The sequence below is a fragment of the Chelonoidis abingdonii genome, chromosome 2 (assembly GCF_003597395.2).
Source record: "Chelonoidis abingdonii isolate Lonesome George chromosome 2, CheloAbing_2.0, whole genome shotgun sequence".
NCBI lineage: Eukaryota > Metazoa > Chordata > Testudines > Testudinidae > Chelonoidis > Chelonoidis abingdonii.
The window spans coordinates 159,030,618-159,052,067 of NC_133770.1; the positions used below are offsets into that span (position 1 = coordinate 159,030,618).

The window sequence follows — 21,450 nt, forward strand, 5'->3', positions numbered from 1 at the left end:
GGGCCCAGCTGTCTTTTGCTGAGTGAGGGAGGGTGTTGGTGAGCCATGAGTGACATAGAAGGCTGATATATCTGCATTTATTCTATGTACGGTAGCTGGGGATTTACAGTCTCGTTAGAAATGTTAGTAGTCTGGCAGGACTGGTTAGGGAGCCTGTGGTTGGTGCTTCACCTGGGCATGATGGGTAAATGCCAGGGTAGGCTTCCCTCATCCACAGTAAGTGACATTCACCAAACAAGCACAGATTTCTCTTCTCTTGGAGGCAAGTCAAGGAACCAAAACAATGCTCAGCCTTCCCAGGCTGCAAACAAGGCTCTCAACAGCCTGCAACCTTGGCCATCCAATCTTTCAAGTTGTTGAGACTAGCATGTCTCTTGCCAGCCATATCTTTCCTCTTGCTTCTATTTGTTAGCAGTGCTGTAGCTGAAATGAACCCCAGCTGGATGTGTGTTGGCCCTACATGTGTGACCCTGACCCAACCAATGGGAAGTCTTCAGATAACCAGACGGGTAGGATATACTCACATAGATAGTAAGCTATGGGCTAGTACAGGGGTGGGCAATCTTTTTGGCCCGAGGGCTGCATCTGGGCCATGAATACTCATGGTTCCTGGCCAATGGGAGCTGCAGGGGTGGTGCTTGGTGCAGAGCAGCATGTGGAGCCTCCTTCCTCCCCCGGCTCCCCCTACCATAGGAGCTGGAGGGGGAACATGCCACTGCTTCTGGGAGCCTTGTGGAGCCATGGCATGTGTGGAGCAGGGCAAGCCCTGGACTCCAATCCAGATTAAAATGTCTGAAGGGCCGGATGCATCTCCTGGGCCATAGTTTGCCCACCTCTGAGCTAGAACTTCAGCAGCTGGACATCAGCACGGCTCCATTGACTCCAGTAAAAGTATTGCTGACATATACACTCTGGAACTGACCCAATGGATCAATCTAATTGATCCATTGGTTTCCTCTTCTATACTCAACCATTTCCCTGCCTTAGATTCACGGACAGTTGACTTGATTAATCCACGTGATCAGAGAGCTATAGCACACAGCAGTGTTTGTAGCATTACTGTTGTTCTAGTGGGTTTTTAAGCACTGCATTGATCTCCCATGGGCTTTCTCTTCCTCTTTCAGAATTCTGGCCCCCTTTTTGATCAAATAGCAACTTTCTAGAGCTAGCAATTGAATTTTTCAGTAAATGCTGGTGAGATGAACCAAAATAAAGGCTGTCAGTCATCTTGTTTCAGTACAAACAATCTAGCTCATGATGTTTTCATCAAATCAACTGTCCCACATGACTATAGTTTCTTTAAATCAACACACAGAGACAGTAAGTCTCTCAATGTTAAGCTAAACAAATTGAGAGCTCCAAAAAAAAGAGCCTCTCAAAAAGAAGATTGAGCAGTGACTTGATTAGTGCAGAAATACCTTCACAGGTTAAAAAGAGCTCTTTCACCTAGCAGAGAGAGGCATAACAAGAACCAGTGGCTGCAAGTTGAAACCAGACATTCATATTAGAAATAAGGCACAATATTTTTAAGTGAGGATGATTATGAATCTACTAAAAGTGGCAGATTCTTCTTTCTGACATTAAGCCCAGTCCAGATGTCTCCAGAAGATGTGCTTTAGTCACAATGGGTGCCAAGCGTGCTGCTGCACCCCTTGGCTTGAAGTGGTTTCCATCATATACAGGGTTTACAGTTAGATTCAATGGCTCTCAGCACCCCCACTATACAAATTGTTCCAGCACCCATTAATCACACATGTTGTTGTGCTCAGTACAGGAGTAATGGTGATATTTATTGGCCTGTATTATACAGGTCAGACTAGATCTAAATGGTCCCTTTTCCCCTTAAAGCTTCTGTCCCTCAGTTATTAATAGAATTTATTGAGCATGTCAAATCTTAGTAAACTCTCCAAATCCTATCCCAGCCTATGCTGGGCTCATTGAAAATCCTGGGATGGATTCTCTGGGGCCAGCCTTTTCTGTGGTTTAGGAGACTGCAGGTGAGAATCCCAAAATGACCACTCATTAGGTGGAAGCTCCATCTATGTGTTTTAACTAAATATTAATCTATGGGCTGGCTTCATATTTCAGCTCCATGTTATTGTAGAAACACTTCAAAAGTTGAGCCTATCTAAACCTAGCTTCATATAAATCAATCCCAGAAAAAATGGAAGGGTGTTTCCATAGGTGCTAGTCTAAGGAGTAATGACCAAATTGTTGCATTTTGCTGAGACAGGAGAACATAAGCAAATTAGTTGAGGTAAAGGTCTTTGCTAGAGGGCTTTTCCTGCCCCCTTGCCTTTTTCAATTCCCAACAGAATATTGTCTAGCCTTGCTTTGCTCGTAGCACTCCCTCTGTGCTTGAGAACCATGGGACGGAGACTCATAGCAAGATTGGGGTAAAGTCTGGCCCCTATTGACAATTAGTGGAAGTTTTGCCATTGACAACAAGGACAGCATTTCATGCTTGTGCTCAATTCCTGTGCTACCACTGCTATTTACCCCAATGCTATATTACTGCTGTAATAAAGGGTGGCTGCACTGTTAGGGATGCTACCTTTTAGTTGAGACATTAAACCAGGGTCCCTTCTGGCCCATGTCAAAGTTAGAGCCCATGGCGTATTCTGAAAGAGGTGGAGAGAAGATAGGCAACCTAAAGATGAACAGAAACATCATGCTTCCCAGAGCTGCATGGAGAAAGGTCATTCTGTTCCATGGAGGATTTCATTCCCATTTGGAATGAAAACTAGAAACTTTGAAATTCTCTGCAAAAAAGAAAACGCTGGGGGCTGTGATTCAGGGCAGTCTGCCTGGCTGGCTGGTCTGGAGCTCCACACCTTCGAAGCTTCCTGGGCTTCTAGTTCCCCATCCACTGCCAGGGAGCTGGAAGCCTGAAATCCCAGGCTGCTGAGGAACTGGCGCAGAACCAGAGGGATTTCACAACTTGCCTGGCATGCAGGGTTCCGTTGAAAACCTGCCTGAGTTCTACTGCAACTTTGAAATTGCAGCATCTCTACAAAACAGTTCAACTTTGACAAATCAGCAAATGCCATTAAAAATGGTTCATCAACATTTTCCCGACCAATTCTAACTCAGTTCTTTGTGTGGGTGCTTCTCTCTGTGTCTGTATCCCACATACAGTCTAAGTAGGCACACATAAGAGGCTTGAGAGCTGTGCCAACAGCTTTAATCATTTTGGTTCCCCTTTGATTGCTTTAGATCATTGGTCACTGCTTAACTATGTAAACTGAAGGTGTTGTTTTCAGACAAACTATAGTGGGAATTCACACTTCTCTGCTTTGCCAGATGCTGTGTTTATCGGACACCTGGTATGAAAAGTCTCTTAAATATGGTGTGAATTTGCTTGTGAAAGAGGCTGGCTCAAGCACTGTGGAGACAAGGCCACTAGTTATACAGAGGTGTTATAGCAGAATGGTGCAGGGAGCAGTGGTGCAAACTGTCCTTTATTCACATGCCTCTTAAGAGAGAGTGGTAGATTGAGTCTCCATGGATCAATCAATCCTTGGCTTCACTACTGAGATGACCAAAATGAGTGCCAGCAGGATGAGCTTGTTTTGGCAATTCTTGTTCGGTAGGACTCCATCTGTCAGGCTCCCTTCAGCTGTGACAAGCAAGTTCAAGGCATGAGTAGCATGGGGCAGATCCTCAGGTGCTGTAAACCAGCTGATGTCAAACAGAGCTATGCTGATCTATACTAGTTGAGGGCCGCCCCTCCCTCACTCCCCGCCAACCACACGTACAATCTCACAACACTGATCACCTCAAGACACAGATATACCTAGTGGAACCACAACATTTTGTCTTTATTAGGCGTTCCCATGGTAATATAACACAGTTTGTAAGGAATAAAACACAAGACTTTGGGGTGGGGTTTGCCATTGAGACAATGGTCAAATATCAGTACTTTTTGTCTACACACATGATCATCTTTAGCACTTACAGCTCCTCCTCTCATAGTTCACAATCACAAATCCAAGGGTTAAAATCCAGCTAGTATTAAATCCTACATTGTTTATTATTTTTAGAGCTTCAAGTCACTGCGGTTAATTCAGTCTCATTTTTTCTTTAAGCATTTACATATGACATTCATTAAACAGACACAAAGCAAATGAGCTCCCACAGAAAAACATGCTTACATAGCCTGCAAAAATCTTTATATTTTTTCCTTTGTAATGAATGAACAAAACTATCTGAAAAGTCAGTCTGTGAAGGAAAAAAGACAAGGAAGACTCAAGTGAATACTGAAGAGCTGCGAATGTTTCGTAGAATTGAAACGACTGTTTCTTTTTTCTCCCCAACTTGTTCCAATTTATTTCAAAGCACAGGTGGAAAAAATAGCTGTAATATATATTAGGTTTTACTGATTACTTTAACAAAGTGCAATCTCTTTTACAAAAAACAAGACCAAAGAGTTAAACCAAAATCAAACATGGCTGGACAAATAAACATACTCTCCTTTTTTTTTTTTTTTTTTTAAAAGGCTGATATTTTTGAAGGTGCCTGAAGGAGTTAAATGCTGAGATCCATTGGGACTTACGTACCTAAACTGCTTTAAGATCACTGGAAAATCCCAGCTTTGATACTTTACAAAAGTGGATTTGGTTTTTAGTTTTTAAAAGCCTGCATATATCTATTTCCCTTAAGAACCTGTAAACACCACTTTAAGAGTTAAAACATGGAAAAATAAAGTGAATACACATGCACAAATACAAACAGAAGAAGCAGGTGACACCACTGAATACCAGGGGACAAAAAGACAAGGTAGCTGAGGTAATCTTTTATTGGACCAAGATGTTACCTCATCCACTTTGTCTCCCACATATCCTGGGACCACCATGGCTCCACCAATGCTGCAGGGGACAAAAAGGCAGTGAAGATAAACATTGTGACAATGGGTGAAAGATTACCCTCTGTGCAAAGAGCCAGCCCAAGGCCCCAAGCCCTCAAAATACAGCTTGAGTAGGACTGAAATGATGCATGTGAACCAACTGTTATCTGGATCTGAAACCAGGATCATCCATCACTTGAGCTAAAGGATCAGCACCCAATTTCTCAAAGGCATCTAACACTCACTGATTTCCATGGGAGTTAGGCACCTAAATACCTTTGAGAATCTGGGCCTTAGCTCACAGGCACTCCCTATATGGGATTTAGCTAATATATAAGGAGTGAGAATTACCACTGACCCTAAGTTAGGGTGGGTTAAATACAGGCTTTTTCCTAGATGTTTCTGGCAGGATGAAATTTGCCCTTGTGCAATGATCTATTGTATAACGATGTCCCAAATCACTGGCAAAATCCTCAGCTGATGTAAATCAGCATAGCTACCAGAAAGTTGCCAATTACACTAGCTGTAGTTCTGGCCCTGTAACTGGAATTGTCATTGGTAAGCCCTGTCTTGTATGCTCTCATGAGGGGTCTTTACACAATACTAACGAAGTTTCTATCTATCTTAAATGACTGCTCTTGTGAGTTCAACTTTTTTTCTGGTCATCAAAGGGGGAGGGGGTGGCTATTGAATTTAACATACTGCCAAATGAACCTAGTTTATTGATTAAAACCTCCACTTAGCAAGTTTCACTTCTCCAAATGAAAAGCCTGTTGAGGAAAGGTTTCCATGGGACTTTGTTCCAGATCCTCAGCTAGTGTCAATTAAGTGTAAACTTCAATAGCACTAGGCTGATTGACACCTGCTGAGGACCTGAGACTTTTTGAGGGAGATCATAGCTTCGCTTTGAGGCCTAGAAGGGTCCATGAACTAACACAAGTATCAAGTGCTTGCTGAAACGATGCTATGAACTCCTACAACCAAATGATTGTGGTGATGGTGCTGGTAATGGTCAAAGCTAGGACATGAATGAGGCTGGGGAAGGGAAGAGAGAATGGGGGAGGGATGTCCACTCTGAGACGAGACTCTGCAAACACAATGGTACAAAACATTTTAAAAAGTACTCAGTTTTTTAAATTTCCTCAAGGATCTAATTTGCAGAAAAATCCAGAAGGAAAAACACCACACAACCTCAACCCAACTGGGTAAGATGCATCCTGTCAATTTCTAGCACAGGGTTCTTATTTGTAATAAGATACCTGGTGAGATCACAGAATGGTTGTGATGGGGGAGAATGTTGATACAAGTTTAGACTTGTGTTCCTCTGCCCTCCATTTAGTTGTCCTGTTGCAGGTCAGGACCCTAAGGAATATCCAGTTTAAAACCCCCCTGAATTACTGCTGTGTTGGATGTCTCGAAAGCAATTTTAATTTTTTTTTTAAAAGGCAGCTCCGGGGAAATTCACTTTATCCTTTCTTTGTCAAAAGAGAGATGATTAATGGGAACAGAGGCCACATCTCAAATGCTCTCTTTAAACTGAATTTTTGCATGTCCAGCGTATCAAACAGAGTTTGTTTCTTTAACTGTGGTGGGATCGGGGAGAGGGGGAATTGAGTGGGATCAGTGACGATGAGGAAGATGGATTGAGGGGACTGAAACTGGCGCCATAGCACACTGGTTGCCCGCAGTAACCGTCACAGGCTCTAAAAGAATCAAAAAGGGTCTCCAGGTACCCTGCCCCTCCCCTGGTCCGCTAGGCGGCCTCAGAGAGGTTAGTTCCTTAACCCAAGCTGGTGATGTTGGCACGTCCACCGGGTGGTGCCACTATGCGCTGAGTAGTGCGGCGGGGGATATTGTCGTCGATCTGTGCACCTGGAAGGAGAGGGAGAAGAGGCCATTTCAGTGCAGTGCTGGAGCTGAGTATCTTTCAAAGCAGTAACTTAGACCTGAGACATTGCCTGCCATCTATGGGCTACATTCAGCCCATGGGTCTAAAAGGATGCAGCTCCACTGGAATTGATTAATAGCCTCTTAGGCCAGGTTGAATTAGGTCCTATGTTTCAGTTCCTCAAAAAGGTATTTAGGCTCCTAATTCCCATGGAAATCAACTGATTTCCTGCCTTAGGGAATCACAAAACAGGCAGCTGTTCTGCAAGGTGGGGAATCATTATGCCCTGCTGAATTGCTCTAATCCAAACCCACAGGGACCAGCACTGGAACTGGAAAGTGTAGCACATTCTTTAGTGGAGTGAATCCTAGTCTTCTCTGCTGAGGCTGCCTCATTAATTAGGATGGTGGGTCCTGAGACGTGGATTAGATTGAGACCTCTAGGTGGCCACCAGCTATCCATGCTAATGGCTTTGTGGGGGAGGGAGCAGAAGGTTGAACTGCCAGCCTAGAAGAGAGGTTCTCTATCCCCGTGCCACAAGGAGGAAGCACTATCTGACCCACAGTGAACAAGAGGTTTAACCTCAGCTCACTTGTTCTCACTGCATCAGGTGCTCAATGGAAGGGCTCTAAATTGGCTGCTTGGGATGTAAAGTGGGGTAGACTGCTTAGCAGGAAGTTAAGGCTCTGTGCCCATAGAATGGGGCTGGACATAGGACTGACCCCTGGGTTGCAGAACAGCAACACTAAAAACAGACAAGACTATGCTACTGTTTCAGTGGAAGCTCTGAGCAGCAGCAGCAGCCCTGGAGCTGCCTGCAGATTCAGGGAAGGGGCACCACATCAGTTCACACTGTTATGATAGTTCTCTATGATCACAAAGGGCTAGGTTAGACTGTGTAGAAGCAGAGGGCACTGAGAGTTTTCAAGTGGTAAGCTGGTGAGTGAAGAAATTTGTTAGTCTTTCTCCCCCACCCCCCAGATGCTAAATTGGTTTAACTGCTGATTAGAATCATCATTTTGGGAGGAAAATCCCTCTCCTAGCTTCCCCTGTTTTAGCTTCTGCTGAGGCATGCTGCTGGCTTACTAGCCCTTTACCAAACACTTGGGCCACCCATTCCTCTCAGCTAAGTTAACTTAGAAGACCTTGTCATATTTGTTGTGGAAGGAGGAATCTCATTAAATTGTCATTCTGATCCTCAACCTATTGCTTCAGCGCAAAATGAGAGAAGTGTAACACTTTCCTATGCTGAGAACCTCAAGCCACAAGTGAGTTTCACTAGGACCATGTGAAAGTACTGAAATAATTTTTTAAATGCTTGCTTTCAAGTTCGCTAAAAGCACTGCAAGTCTCTCTGAGATGCAGATCTCTAAATAAAACAAATGCGTTCCTCAACTGCAGGCAGCCCAAACTGCTTTTGGTCAGGTGATTGCTTTGCTTCAGGGAGTAGAACCAAAGTAGCTGCATGTTGCTCCACCAGCCAACATGAACTTCCTAGCTGTCTCATCAGAACTGCCCTCTGGTTTCCATAACTACATCTCCAAGTTCAAACACATCTTATTCTCTCATCGAGTTGCTCCAGTGTCCACCCTACAATTCTGGTCTTCTCGGTAGGTACTCTTATTTGACTCCTCTGATTTTGGCTCTCTTTGGACTAGTCACTGACCTGGACCCCCGCCCCCCAAAATCAAAACTTTCTCTATTTTCCCCTCATTTTTGTCAACATTTTGGATTTTCAGTAGAAAAAAAATATATTTTGTTGACAAATCCAAAAAAGTTGAATAAGTTTTGGCTTTAATCAAAAATCTTCCATGCAGAAAAAGTGAACTTCCTGAGCAGCTCTCAATTTAGCAGTAAGGTAGCCTTACCCCCCTTCTCTGGATCTGTCACCCAGACATTGAGTCACTGTCTCTTCATACTTCACCATTAAACCCTCTTTTCTCAATTCAGGACAGACAGTCTCTCTGCAGTATCCTGTGATGCTACACAAAACTGCCTATGCCCTACAGAACCACCTCATTCTGCACTATATGGGCCAGATCCCACATATCTGGTATACACCAGCATGGCTCCATAGAATCTGACTCTGAATGTCAATCACAGGCTCCTTGTCTTTGGGCCACTCAAGCCTGATCCATAAAGGAAGCTTGTGTAAATGTCTCCCATTCTGGCCAAGCTATTCATGGCTGAAAAACCTCAGTCATAGACACTGCAAGATGAAAACTGAAATAGACGAAGTGCCAGATCCTCAACTGGCAAAACTCTACAATGGCGCTACTTAACTTGTATTTCAGTTGGGGCCCTGCTCTATGAAGTGGATGGAGATATTATTCCTTTGATTTGGCACTGAAATAAATCAGAATTCTAGGAGGGCTTCTATCCAGATTTTTTCTTCTTCTGTGAAATAAACCCTCCCAGTCCCTGCCTTCTTTTGTTATTGCAACCAAACCCATGGCCCCACAAGAAAACAACCAAGATTTCAACGTAATAATTTAGCCATACATAAGTATGTACCAGACAAGCTAAATCCAGACTGGTGCAGGTTCCTGACAGGTGGGGCCTGCTGTTTGGCTGGAGACGTCTTAGCAGAGGATGCTGGTGTGACAGTCTTCGGTGTCACCGATACTTCGCAGACGGGCCCATCGTACAGGCCCCGGGGGACGCCCCGCAGCTCAGCCAGCTGGAGAAAACACAAGCAATGAGCCTCCAAACAGCAACGCTAAAGGCAGCGTTAGGAAGAGACCTGAACCGGGACCAGATGTCACCAAGTTAAAGATGTTTGATTCAAGGTTCAGTTTTTGCACTAGAATGTAAAAGCTGCACCTCTGCATGGTGCTAATGTTGATTGAGAACTATGGCTGTTCAACTGCACAAGTGAAAGGGAGACCAGCCTTTGCCCCTCCAACTGCAATAACTTCTTTTGCATTGAATGTAATTTCACTAATTGAGAGAAGGTCAACCAGATCTGGAAGGGAAATCAATATTTCTTGTGACCAAAGTATTCCAAAATCATGGGACTCTATAGTAATCCTCACAAGCCTCCAGTAGTATAAATCCATTGGCTTCAAAGCACTGCAAATTAATTATTTCCTATCAACATTTCAAAACACAGTCACTCTTCATAAGGAGTATTGCTTGCAATAAATACTTTGACAAAGTATAATCCCATGCAAACAACTGATTCTATCCAGGAGAGGGCAGTGTTGCAGATAAAGTCAGTACAGTGTGTAATATTTCCCTTCTCAAAGATGTTGACAAATTAACCTATACATACAATTACGCTACTGGTCCATTTTGAAACACTCTAGGGACCAGATCCTCAGCTGCTGTAAGTCTATATAGTGATGCTGATTTCAATATAGCTATGCTGACTTCTACTGGCTGAGGAGCTCTCTAATTACTTCTGTTTTGGCTTTATATCTTTTTAAAACAAATGTTCAAATTTTAGTCTCAGACTAAATTCACTATTTTTCAAAAGTAGAAATGTTCTCACTATATTTGTTTCAATTCATAATAGACTGTTGGGCTGGAAGGGACCTTGAGAGGTCATCTTGTCCAGCCCTTGCACTGAGGCAGGGCCAAGTAAACCTAGCCCATCCCTGACAGGTGTTTTGTCCAGCCTGTTCTTAGAAACCTCTAACGACGGGGATTCCACAACATCCTTTGTAAGCCTATACTAGAGCTTAACTATCTTTGAGATTTTCCTAATATCCAACCTAAACCTCCTTTACTGCAGATGAAGCCCTACTACTTGTCCTAACTTCAGTGAACATGGAGAACAACTGATCACTGCCTTTTATCAATGTTGTTGCTCTCAAACGTGTCCATCTTTCCTAAAATGTGGCACCCAGAACTGGACATGATACTTCAACTGAGCTCGCATTACTTCTGAGTAGAATGGGACAATTACCAGCCATGTCTTATATACAACACTTCTGTTAATACACCCCAAAATTTTAGCCTCCCCCCCCCGCCATCACATTGACCAATTCAATTTGTGATCCACCTTAACACCCATTCCTCTTCAGCAGTACTACTGTCTAGCAGTTACTCTTCATTTTGTAGTCATGTATTTGATTTTTCCTTCCTAAGTGTAAACTTACTAAATTTAAATCTTTCAAAAAATTTTAATTTAAACCAATAATGCTGCAAACCCAATCACAAGAGAATCAAACTATCTGCCTGAAACGTGTGATTAGCCTAGTTTCATTGTTTGAAGATCGATTAAATGCAAAGGGAACAAAGTAAACAGCATAATTAGTTTTATTTTAAAAGTGTAAATTTATCCGGACGATCAACTTAAACACTATTTTTTCCTCCTATTGTGACAAGATGCTAGTACCTTGCAGAGTCATTTTGTTGACTCACCCTGACCACCAGACCTAATGGTTCTTACTAGTTTTTATTACTCCTGTCCCTCCCTCTAAGACAGGGAATTTAGGAGCAGAGATAGATTCTGCAGGGATAGCCTAGCTCAGGCTGAGGTTATTTAGGTTACATAGTTACTTAAGAAAATAAAAGCCAACCCAGGGAAGAAAGTAAATTTGGACAATACCCACTGTTTTCTCTACGGAAGAAGTGGGGTGGGGATGTCACCTGTCCACCAGCCCCGTAACAGACACTTCATGAGCTAACTAGCATTCATTGACATACTCACCCTGCTCCTTGCCTTGATGCGCTTGTAAACAAAGTCAGGGAATGGCTTCCTGGGGATGTATCGTCCAGAGCCCTCAGTTACATGGAGGTTCCCATCCTCCAACACAATCTTTCCCTGGCTGATAACCACCAGTGGAGACCCACGGCATTCCATGCCTTCAAAGATATTGTACTCCAGAGTCTAGGACAAAAAGAAGACATCAGGATCAAACGTTCATCCCAATGCAAGATGCCATGTCTTAGGCTATCATCTAGTTAGAATTCCCCCACCTTTTTTTTTTTAAATAACAACCCATGCTGATTCCCAAATTTTAGAGTTCAGGTGAGAGAGAGATGACCATGTCAATGTACTCACCCCAATATATGGGGTGACATAAAAGCAATAGTAATTAATGCTGTTATGAGGCTAAATCCTAAGATCTTTATTCAGTTCTTACTCAGTCTTTACACAGGCAAAACTCGCAATGGGGCACAAATTGTCATGATGAACAAATGCCAACAAGTTCAAACTTGGATGCACTATAGTTTAACCTCTTAAGCTTGGATCCTTAAGGGGCCTAGTCCATGGATGACAAAGGGATTTAGGAGCTTGATCCAAAGCCCATGGAAGTCATTCACTATTAGGCCTGATTTTCAGAGGTGCTGAGTACCAGCCCTTCCCACTGACTCCACGTTGTGGAACAGAAGGATGAGCACATGGTTACAGCCCTTGACAGGGATTCTGAAGGACTGGGGTCCATTCTCCGCTCTGCCACAGACTCCTGTCACCTGGACAAGTCACTTTAATCCCTCTTTTTGCTTCCATTCCCCATCTGTAAAATGGGAATGCTAAGTAGTGTTGCTTGTAAAAATTCAATTTAAAAAATGCGATCTAGGCATTTTTACAAAATGTTCTTGTTTTACTTTGACCCATTCTCAAGTTTTTTTTCCTCCCCTCCCTCCCTTTCGTTGTCATGTTGGTTTAGACTGTAAGCTCTTTGGGGCAGACACTTTCTCTTACTATGTGTTTTTGAGCAGTCTTATCACAATACAGCCTTGATCTTATCTGGGGCTCGGAGGTACTATCCTGATATAGATTAAGTCCTACATTTTAAAATCTTCATTCAGACACTTTTTTTTTTTTTTTTAAACCAGATCCTGCCAGATTTAGCCCAGGATAGACCTTCCTACACTATCTACAGAAATTCTGGTATCCTCACAGGTTTTTTAAACTTAATTGAATATAATTAAATAGTATACAAGGCCCTGAGGGATTATCCTAATAAACAATATTTAGTAAATCATTCCCTCTGAAACACTCCTCATATATCAAACCTGAACAAGCTTTTATTCTAAGTACAGGTGAATAAAAGACAAAGATCATGTGAGAGAGCAAATAACAGCCTGCTTTATGCTCAGAGTATCGTATGCATTATTAGTAATCATATTTGTATTCTATTATTGCCAATCAGCCCTGTGACAGGGTACACCAACCCTCTGACGCCCCCTGCTGCACCCCACCTCAAAAAAGGGCAGTGGAGATGGTCCTCCAAGCTGCCTAGAGTGGCTGTGTGTGACACAGCCAATCAGGCCCCAGCAGCCTAGTATAAGAAGAGCTGCACGGCCAGAGAGAGAGTTCAGTTCCTTGCTGGAGCTGTAGAGTGTGGATGGTGTGTGGCTGGCTGATGGAGCTACAGAACCCTGGACAGGGCAGCACTGCCAGAAGCCAGGAAGAGCAAGAAGGAGACCTGAGCAGGTTGCTGGATCTCCATTAGGACAAGGCCTTGAAGTAAGGGTGAAAATGTAGCCCAGGGAATTAGAGAAGCCGTGTGACATAGTTAAAGGGACACAGCAAACGGCTGTGAACTACAGGGTCCCTGGGCTGGGACCTGGAGTAGTGAGTGGGCCTGGGTCCATTAGCCACTGAAGAGAAGTGGCCTGGACACTGAGGCACCCCAAAGGGGGAACAGAACTGTAGTGGCTCAGCTGGAGACTTGTAGACAGGAAGCCCCAAGAGGGTGAAGACTCTGTCTCCAGGGTGGGAGCCATGGGACAGAGCAGGGACAATCAATCAAAGTGTGTGCAAGTGTGCACACTTGGCCAAGGGGGCACTCATGAGAGAGGAGTGCACCCCATTACTGGTTCCAACTGAGAGAAAGGCCCTATTGTTTTAGCTGAAATGCATATTTTGAAGCACATCTTCTGTATAAGGTGAACAGGCTGTGAGAATTTGCTCCCCAGAAGGAGGACATTGATGTCACTCTTTCCTATTGTACTGTTTTGTCTTTAGACAATAAAATGGCTTAAGTTCAGTTATTGGGTGTATTGAACGCTTAAGAATGAACCATGTGCACTAATACATAGAGTAGAAGCATATATACACTGCTCAGAGATTGTTTAAAAAAAAATCTAATCCTAATTAGATTAAAGCTAAATTGAGGTTTACAAAATGGTGTTTGTGTCAACATTTTGGTTGAGTCAGGGACTAGGCCAATCGTATTTTACTCTAATAGGATTGCACATTCTCAATTAATTGGATTTGAAATATTTGATTGGGGAAGAGACGACAAACAGAAGAGCCACTGGTATATGCTCCACCTTTTACCTGTACTGGCATGAAGGGCTTTACTCATATGTTATTTTGGAACAGGTATTCTTGTGATCATCGGGGCCGGAGGGAGGCAATAGAAACTTGCTCCAAGTCACTTTTGCAGAATTAATGATGTAGTCTTTCTTACGTGTGTTATAACTATGGGTGGGTTTGACTGCAATGCTACAATTAGAACGGAGGTTAAATCAAAAAGCAAATGGGATCCAGTCTGAAAAATGTTGTGGTTGCCCAGAAGAGAGCTAGGATAAAAGCACAGGTATTAGGTTAGTTCCAAGCACAACAATTTCCCTCTTAGCTTTAATGTTTCCTTGCCAGAGAGTGGCACAGCTGTGAAATCTTGGAAAATGTGTGTTTCTCTAACACTTAAAAACAACAGACTAAACTGGTGCCCCATGATCACTAGCTCTGGGTCTGCAGCCGTAATAGCTTCTCTTGAGTTTCAAACCAGCTTTGGTTTTATCTTTTAAAAAAATGTTGTTCCTTTAAAATAAAGGATGCTAATAATTCTGCACTTGTGTCATTTTTGCCTCCATCATAAAAGGTGCTATGGATGCAAAATAACTAACAGATGCTATGTAGGGCAAGGCCCTGACCTGGAAAGCTTAGTCTTATGTCAAGATGCAACTGGGAAGGGTAAGATCAACAGAAGAGCATTACAATCCTGTATGATACACAGCAGTCACCTACAACCTCATCCTCTTTCCCCCACTCATCCAGCTTTTTATAACCAAGTGTAGAAGCCTTTAAGGCCAGGGTTACCTCTTTACTTCACGTTTATACAGCACCTACCACGATGGGGTATTTGATCCTCCAACTGCAGCTCTGAGTGGTATTGTAATATAGGAAATATTAATGCCTCCTGGGAGACTTTTAGGGCTATAAACGTGCTATTTAGAAATGAATGTCTATTTTAAGTACTGCTTGTACCTGTCTGGACAGGGACAGGATCTCTGACTGGATGGGTAGATAACTGCATGAAAATTAGATATTTGTTGCCTACAAGTTAGTTGTTTGTGCTGTTTGTCTTCTGTTGAAGTCTCTCCTTTCTTGGGGTTTTAAAAGGTAGCGTTTGAGAGGTATTAGCACCCAGAGACAATGCGGTCCAGGTTATCAAAGGGATTTACGGAATTCAATGGGAGTCAGACACCTAATTACCTCTAAAGAAGGTGGGCCTGAGGTCCTCCAGCTGCAGGGCTAATAGGGCAGTCCCACAAACATGCTTTAAGCGGATATTCAGAGGCGATCTTTGGGAAGAGGCTCACTCACTGCGTGCTTGACAGCCAACAAAGCCAGAAATTCATAAGTGCACCCTAGTAAGTAAGCTGCATAAATCCTGTTGAAAATCAAGGGTGCTCCTAAATCAGTTGGGTCTTTTGAAACTCTCTCCAGTGTGGGTCTAATTCTCCTCTGCTCTATACTGGCTGTATACTACTCTAACTCTGATGGCACTGGCTAATTGGACTGAGTTAATCCTGATTATACTGGTGTAAGTCCATGGAAAATCAGGCCCTGTGTGTTTTGCAATATGGACCCATGCCTTTTGAGAACCCACCATGCTTGTATCACGTAGACAAAAAAAAGCCATCAGATGGCAAGAATTTTCAGATGCTACCAACTGAAGCAGGACTTGGTCCAGCCCCTTATAACCATCTCTTGTTCCACTCCATCCTTGTAAGCTTTGTTTTATATATGATCTTTCATCCACCATACTGAAGTTAATAGCCCACTTACCAAGTTAGATAGTGTTAAGGAACACAAAAGCAAGCCAAATTTTTTTTTAAAAGCGTTTGTTAATGTACCCAGGGGATCCACTCTGTAGGAAAATTTTGCTGCTTCAGCAGTGGAGTGAATAAAGCCATTCATGGAAAAAGCACAAGGAGTTTTTTCCAAGGAAACATTCCCTAAGTTTTTAGCCAGCAGCTACACCAGTTGTAAACAGACCCACACAGTGGTTGTTCTCTCTCGTCTGCCCTACTGCAGGGTCAGGGGGAACATCAGTGGGCCCTGCCTGCTGATAGTGGTTCGCACTGTCTCCTTTAGAATATGAGACCTACTTATTCAACTGCTGGAGCGCATACTTAAGGAGCTGGACTCTCAGCTGCTGTAAATTAATATAGTGTCAGAGTTCTACTGATTTATTCCAGCTGACAATCTGGCCCATAGACTTTCAGGCCAGAAGGAACTACTCATTCATCTAGTCTAATCATTTCAATTGCACAAGGCATAGAAATCCTGTGGCCAGTGGGAAAGCTCCTGGTTAAACTAGGCTGTGTTTTTAACTGAGAGGAGTTCAGTCTGCAAAATCTGAATCTATCATTCAAACTCTCCTAAGTTCAAGAGTACGCTTGGATCCAGACGTCTGATTCTGCCCACTATAATGACTAGGGGTCACTGGCAAAACTTAAGTCTCAAAAACCAGCTCATAATTGTGCTCATCTTAGGTTTAAACTGAACACTTCCTCCTCTTCCCCCTCTTCCCCTCTCCCCCCCCAAAAAAAGACATTGCATCATTAGCTGAAAAATGACCCCCAGAATGCAGAGTGTCCTAAGTGTGAAACCGGTGTTCCTAGTCTATGTTCATGGGCCAGTAAACACTTATTTGCTCCTTCACACTCAGGGTGCTGCTGTGGTAATGTGCACATGGGGTGCATGGTCTCAGTAGGACTCTACAGGAGAGTAATTGTAACAGTGGATTTAAGTGTGAAGGATGGGACTTTATGGCAGATTTTTCATCTTTCCCTGGAGTGCCAAGGAGGGACCGTGCATCAGAATCAGGTGTGCGTCAAACACTCTCAATTCCCTTTGATCAGAGGGAACTGTACGGCACATTATGGAGAAAGCCAGACTAGAATTCGCACTATGCATAGTGCTCGGCTACAGAGGCCTGGTCTACACTTAAAAAAATTAGCTCAACCTGGCTCCGTTGCCCAGGGAGGTGAGAATTTTCACACCCGGAGCACTGTAGTTAGGTCAACCTAACCCCTTGTGTAGATGCGACTACGTCAGTGGAAGAATTCTTCCACTGATCTAACTGTGGGAAGCCTTCGTACTACGGTACTAGAGCAGACCGGCTGTAGCTCGGTGCAGAAGGGAGGGTAGGCAGGGCTCAGCTACAAAAGGTACTCACTATGTTATGAGTCTTGGCAGAGATTGTTTTGATACTGTCAGGATCCCAGATGACAAGGTCAGCGTCAGAGCCCACAGCGATGCGGCCCTTCCGTGGGTACAGGTTGAAGATCTTAGCAGCATTGGTGCTGGTCACAGCAACGAACTGGTTCTCATCCATTTTACCAGTCACCTGGTGAAGGAGCAAAGAAATCACTGCATTAGCAAACCACAAACCTGCACTAACAGCAACTAGCTAATAGCACCTCCTGCTGAAAGCAGGTTCCTAAGGGCCTTGTGCTAGACAGAGATTTGTTACCATTGGATGGAGGTGGTAGCTGGCTTTGTACAGACAACATTACTTATTAATTGTAACAACCGAGCTCTGTTACTATCTTTCCTTCAAATATGTAAAAATGCCATAATACCTTGTTCTTGTTAGCAGTAACTATCAAAACACTTAAAAAAAAAAAAAAAAAAGTCACTGCTATTATCCCCATTTTACAGATGGGAAAATTAAGGCACACGAAGGGCAAGTGACCTGCCCAAGGTTAGCCAATAAATCACTGGCAGAGCACCTATGTCTCCTAAGTTTGAATCCAGTGCACTATTCACTAGGCCACACTGCATCCCTATAGCAGTGCAAATCTTAATCAAGCAGCACCCAACATGCCTGTGGGATCAGTTTATTAGACAATTTAGAGATGAGGTATTAGAGGCAACAAAGAGAATACAGGTGGAAAAAATTACATTTCCTCCATGAGGGCTAGAGAATTTTGAGCCAGATTTTAGTCTCTGATTCAACCCCTGAGAAGGGATACCTAGGGCCCTACATTCAACTCCTGTGCAGCCCTGGTATAGTGGCATTGTTGGGGTACGGCCAGAGGAGACATGCAACGGACCAGAGGAAGAGTCACCACTGTGCTCTGCACTGGCACTTCTAGGCTGCAAAGCAGCCTGTAGGCAGCTATTAAGGGTGCTCAGAGCAAGGGCTGCTATAACTCACTCCACACCTCTATTGCAGCCCTGAAGTGGGAAGGTGCAAAGGTGGGCGATCTACCTCTAGACAGAGGCAGACAACATTCACTAGATTCTGTTTTAAAAATCACTTTCACTTTTTTTTTGTTAGTGGCCTCTTCAGATGCTAAACCAGTGGCAACAAAACAAAGAGGGAGGGGCCCAACAAATGTAACCCAACCATGTAATTTGACTCTCCTTCACAGAAATGGATGGGAATCAGAACCACCTGATGACATAGCCACAGCCTTATCCAGACGATGACTTCTTATCTTCCAGTTCCCATTGTTTCTCAGGATTAGTGTAAAGTTGTTTTCAACGCTTCTGAGCAGTGTTGAAGTGCAATGGCATGCCTTGTTTACCTTGCAGTTCTCCGCTGAAAACGAAACGGGGGGGGGAGGGCAATTAACTTTAATTTCACAGCAGATTAACTAATCATGTTCCAGAGAGCCTCAACCCTCTGTCCAGCATTAGCAGCTCACTCGCATTGCGCACTACTCCCCCCCCCCCCCCCGCCCTGTGAGCTAAGTGGAACTTGTTAGCAGGCAGCACCAGGAATTATCTTGTGACCACCCTAGCAGAGAATGCGTAAAGTGCTTAGGCAGCATGTTCTATGACACGCAAGCCTCGTCTACTCACCAGCCAGCAGGGAGTTGAGAGAAAATCAGGAGTGGTTGGGTCAGGCTCAGTGGCCGGGGAAGGTGACAAGGCTGCAGCCTTGACCCAGTTCTTAACTCAGTAATGAGATCCATCGGTCCCAGGCTTGCTGTGATGGGTTCACATAGACCACGGTGCCTATGGTGGCAGAAAGACCACAATAGGAGAGCCGTAAGCATCACAATGCCAGCAGAGCAAGGCGCATCTCAATACCTCTCTGTGGGGGCCTTGCCATCCTTCTAATTAAGGGAGAACAGGTAGAATAACTTGCCCCTAGGGACATTATCCATAACTACAGCAGGATTTCTTACATCTTCCTCTGATGCAGCTGATAGTGGCCCTGACAGAGCAGGATACTTGACTTGATGGTCTGAAAGCAGCTTGCAACTGCCCCGTCTCTATCCTGCTGTTAGAACCCAAACAATCTATTTGTTACAACAATGATATGAGGCCAAGGTGTATAAAATGCTCCCAAAAATTAGCTGGTGAAATCTGAAAACCAACCAAACTGTATGGTTTGGGCAAAAATTTTATCTGGAACAAAATTCTGCTGTTACCCCCACTAACAGCACCCTTATTTGCAGTATCTCCAGTATCCTGGAGTGTATTCAAATGTTAACATTTCAATTAGTATGGAACAATATGGCCGCACCCTGCTAGTGGGAAAAAAAAAAGATGTAAAAAAACGAGGTCAGTGCTGTGTATGAATGATGAACAACAACCATACAATTCCCATTTCCACAGCATCTCATGCTTGAGGGACCGCTTTAGATCAGCGTCATTAGACAAGACTGCCTGGTTTAAGAGCTCTCTCAGTCCACGTCTAGACTACGCGCCGTATTGGCGTTGTTGTAAAATCGATTGCTCGGCGGATCGTAATATTCACGCGTCTAATCTAAAGACGGGATATATCGATCCCTGAGCGCGCTTATATCGATTCCGGAACTCCACCAACCCCAACGGAGTTCCGAAATCGACATGGCGAGCCGCGGACATCGATCCCGTGCGGTGAGGACGGGTGAGTAAATCGATTTTAGATATTCGACTTCAGCTACGTTATTCACGTAGCTGAAATTGCGTATCTAAAATCGATTTTACCCCGTAGTGTAGACCAGCCCTCAGAAGTACTCATGCTACCACCGCTTGCCATTATCTTATCTATGACCTAAGTTTTCACAAGCCACTGGTTATTTTGTATGCCCAGTTTGAGAAACCTTAATAATGATACCACCACCTACCTCTCACATAGAGCTTTTCATCAGGAGCTCTCAAGGATCAGTATAATTATCCATTTTACGGATGGGGAAACTGAGGCACAGAGGAGTGAAGTGACTTGCCCAAAGTCACCCAGCAGCCCAGTGACAGCAGAGATGCAAACAGAGCCCATGTCTCCCGAGTCTCAGTCCCCTGCTCTATCACTAGGCCTTAGAGTGACCAGACAGCAAGTGTCAAAAATCAAGGCAGGGGGTAATAGGAGCCTATATAAGAAAAAGACCCAAAAATTGGGACTGTCCCTATAAAATCAGGACATCTGGTCACCCTATGCCTTATGGCCTCACAGGGGCCTGATTTTTAGAGTGTGGGTAACTCAGCATTTTCTGAAACTCAGATCCCTTTATGGCAACTCGAGTCAGGCACCCAACACCGCCAGTTACTTTTGAAAACGTCTGCCTTTCAATATGTGAGAGTTAACAGTGAGAGTCTTGTTCCTGATGAGCATCTGGGGCAGCAAATGTTGCCTGTTTATTAAATACCTCATAATGGGACCATATAAATAAGAGTTGGGGGAAAACCAGAGTGTCTGAAGGCCCATTACGGGATAAATCAGAAGGGATCTGATAAAAAAATGTAGCAGAATGAAGTTTTTGTTATATTTACAGTAACCCTGTCATAAACCATAGTGCTAGGTGCTATACATACACACAGGGAGAATCTCTGCCCAGAAGAGCTTAGAGTCTAAATAGAAAGGACAAACGGTAGGAGAAAGGAAGTATTATACTCATTTTACAGAGGGGGAACTGAGGCACAAAGAAGAAAGATGTTTTCCCCAGTGTCTGTGGCACAGCAAGGAAATGCAACCAGACCTCAAGTCACAGTCCAGTGCTTTAACCACAAGACCGCTTTAGAGGAGTATTTTTAACCACAGGCGGGAACAGCCCATGTTTCAGGGCATGATTCTTTACATGGGTGGGATCCACTATCAATGTCTGCATACAGAGCACATACTGGAGGCTGCAACTTCAGAAGCCCTGACAGCTGCTAGTGGCACTGAACTACTAACCAAATGAACCCCTCTGAGCTCTATCTAATGCACCCCTCGCTGTGGCATTCAAGCACAGATCCTTACTGTGCTACTACTCGTGCAAAGAAGGCATCTGGGGCTTTGTGGGTTTTCAGACACCAAGAATAGGCAAAAAGCAGGGCAACGCCCATCGAATCTGGCCACTTTCCTGTGATGGAGTGCTAAAGGTGCATCTTAGAGAACAGGCCTTAAGTGTGGATCATAATGGCTTGGCCTCCTACCCCGTCACTGGCACTGTTTAAGAGACAATTCTCCAGCAGAAGAGGAGCCTGCCAGGGAGTACTCACAGCAAATAGGTTCAGGGGTCATGAAACTGGAACAAGCAAAGGGCACGCCGGATATGAAAGGGAAGCCTGTTTATACTCAATACATTGGAGGAATTGTTCTCA

The 21,450-nt window shown here is 43.9% G+C and overlaps 1 protein-coding gene across 1 annotated transcript in view; it reads right to left on the reverse strand.

The window, feature by feature from the left end:
- Positions 1 to 3,800: 3,800 nt before the first annotated feature.
- DPYSL2 (dihydropyrimidinase like 2) overlaps positions 3,801 to 21,450 on the reverse strand; it is a 106,937-nt gene continuing 89,287 nt past the window's right edge. The window contains 6 exon segments of the mRNA XM_075062747.1: positions 3,801 to 6,718; positions 9,249 to 9,414; positions 11,392 to 11,571; positions 17,108 to 17,278; positions 18,345 to 18,464; positions 18,721 to 18,864. Of these exon segments, the coding sequence (XP_074918848.1) occupies positions 6,627 to 6,718; positions 9,249 to 9,414; positions 11,392 to 11,571; positions 17,108 to 17,278; positions 18,345 to 18,464; positions 18,721 to 18,864 (873 nt within the window). The 3' untranslated portion in view covers positions 3,801 to 6,626.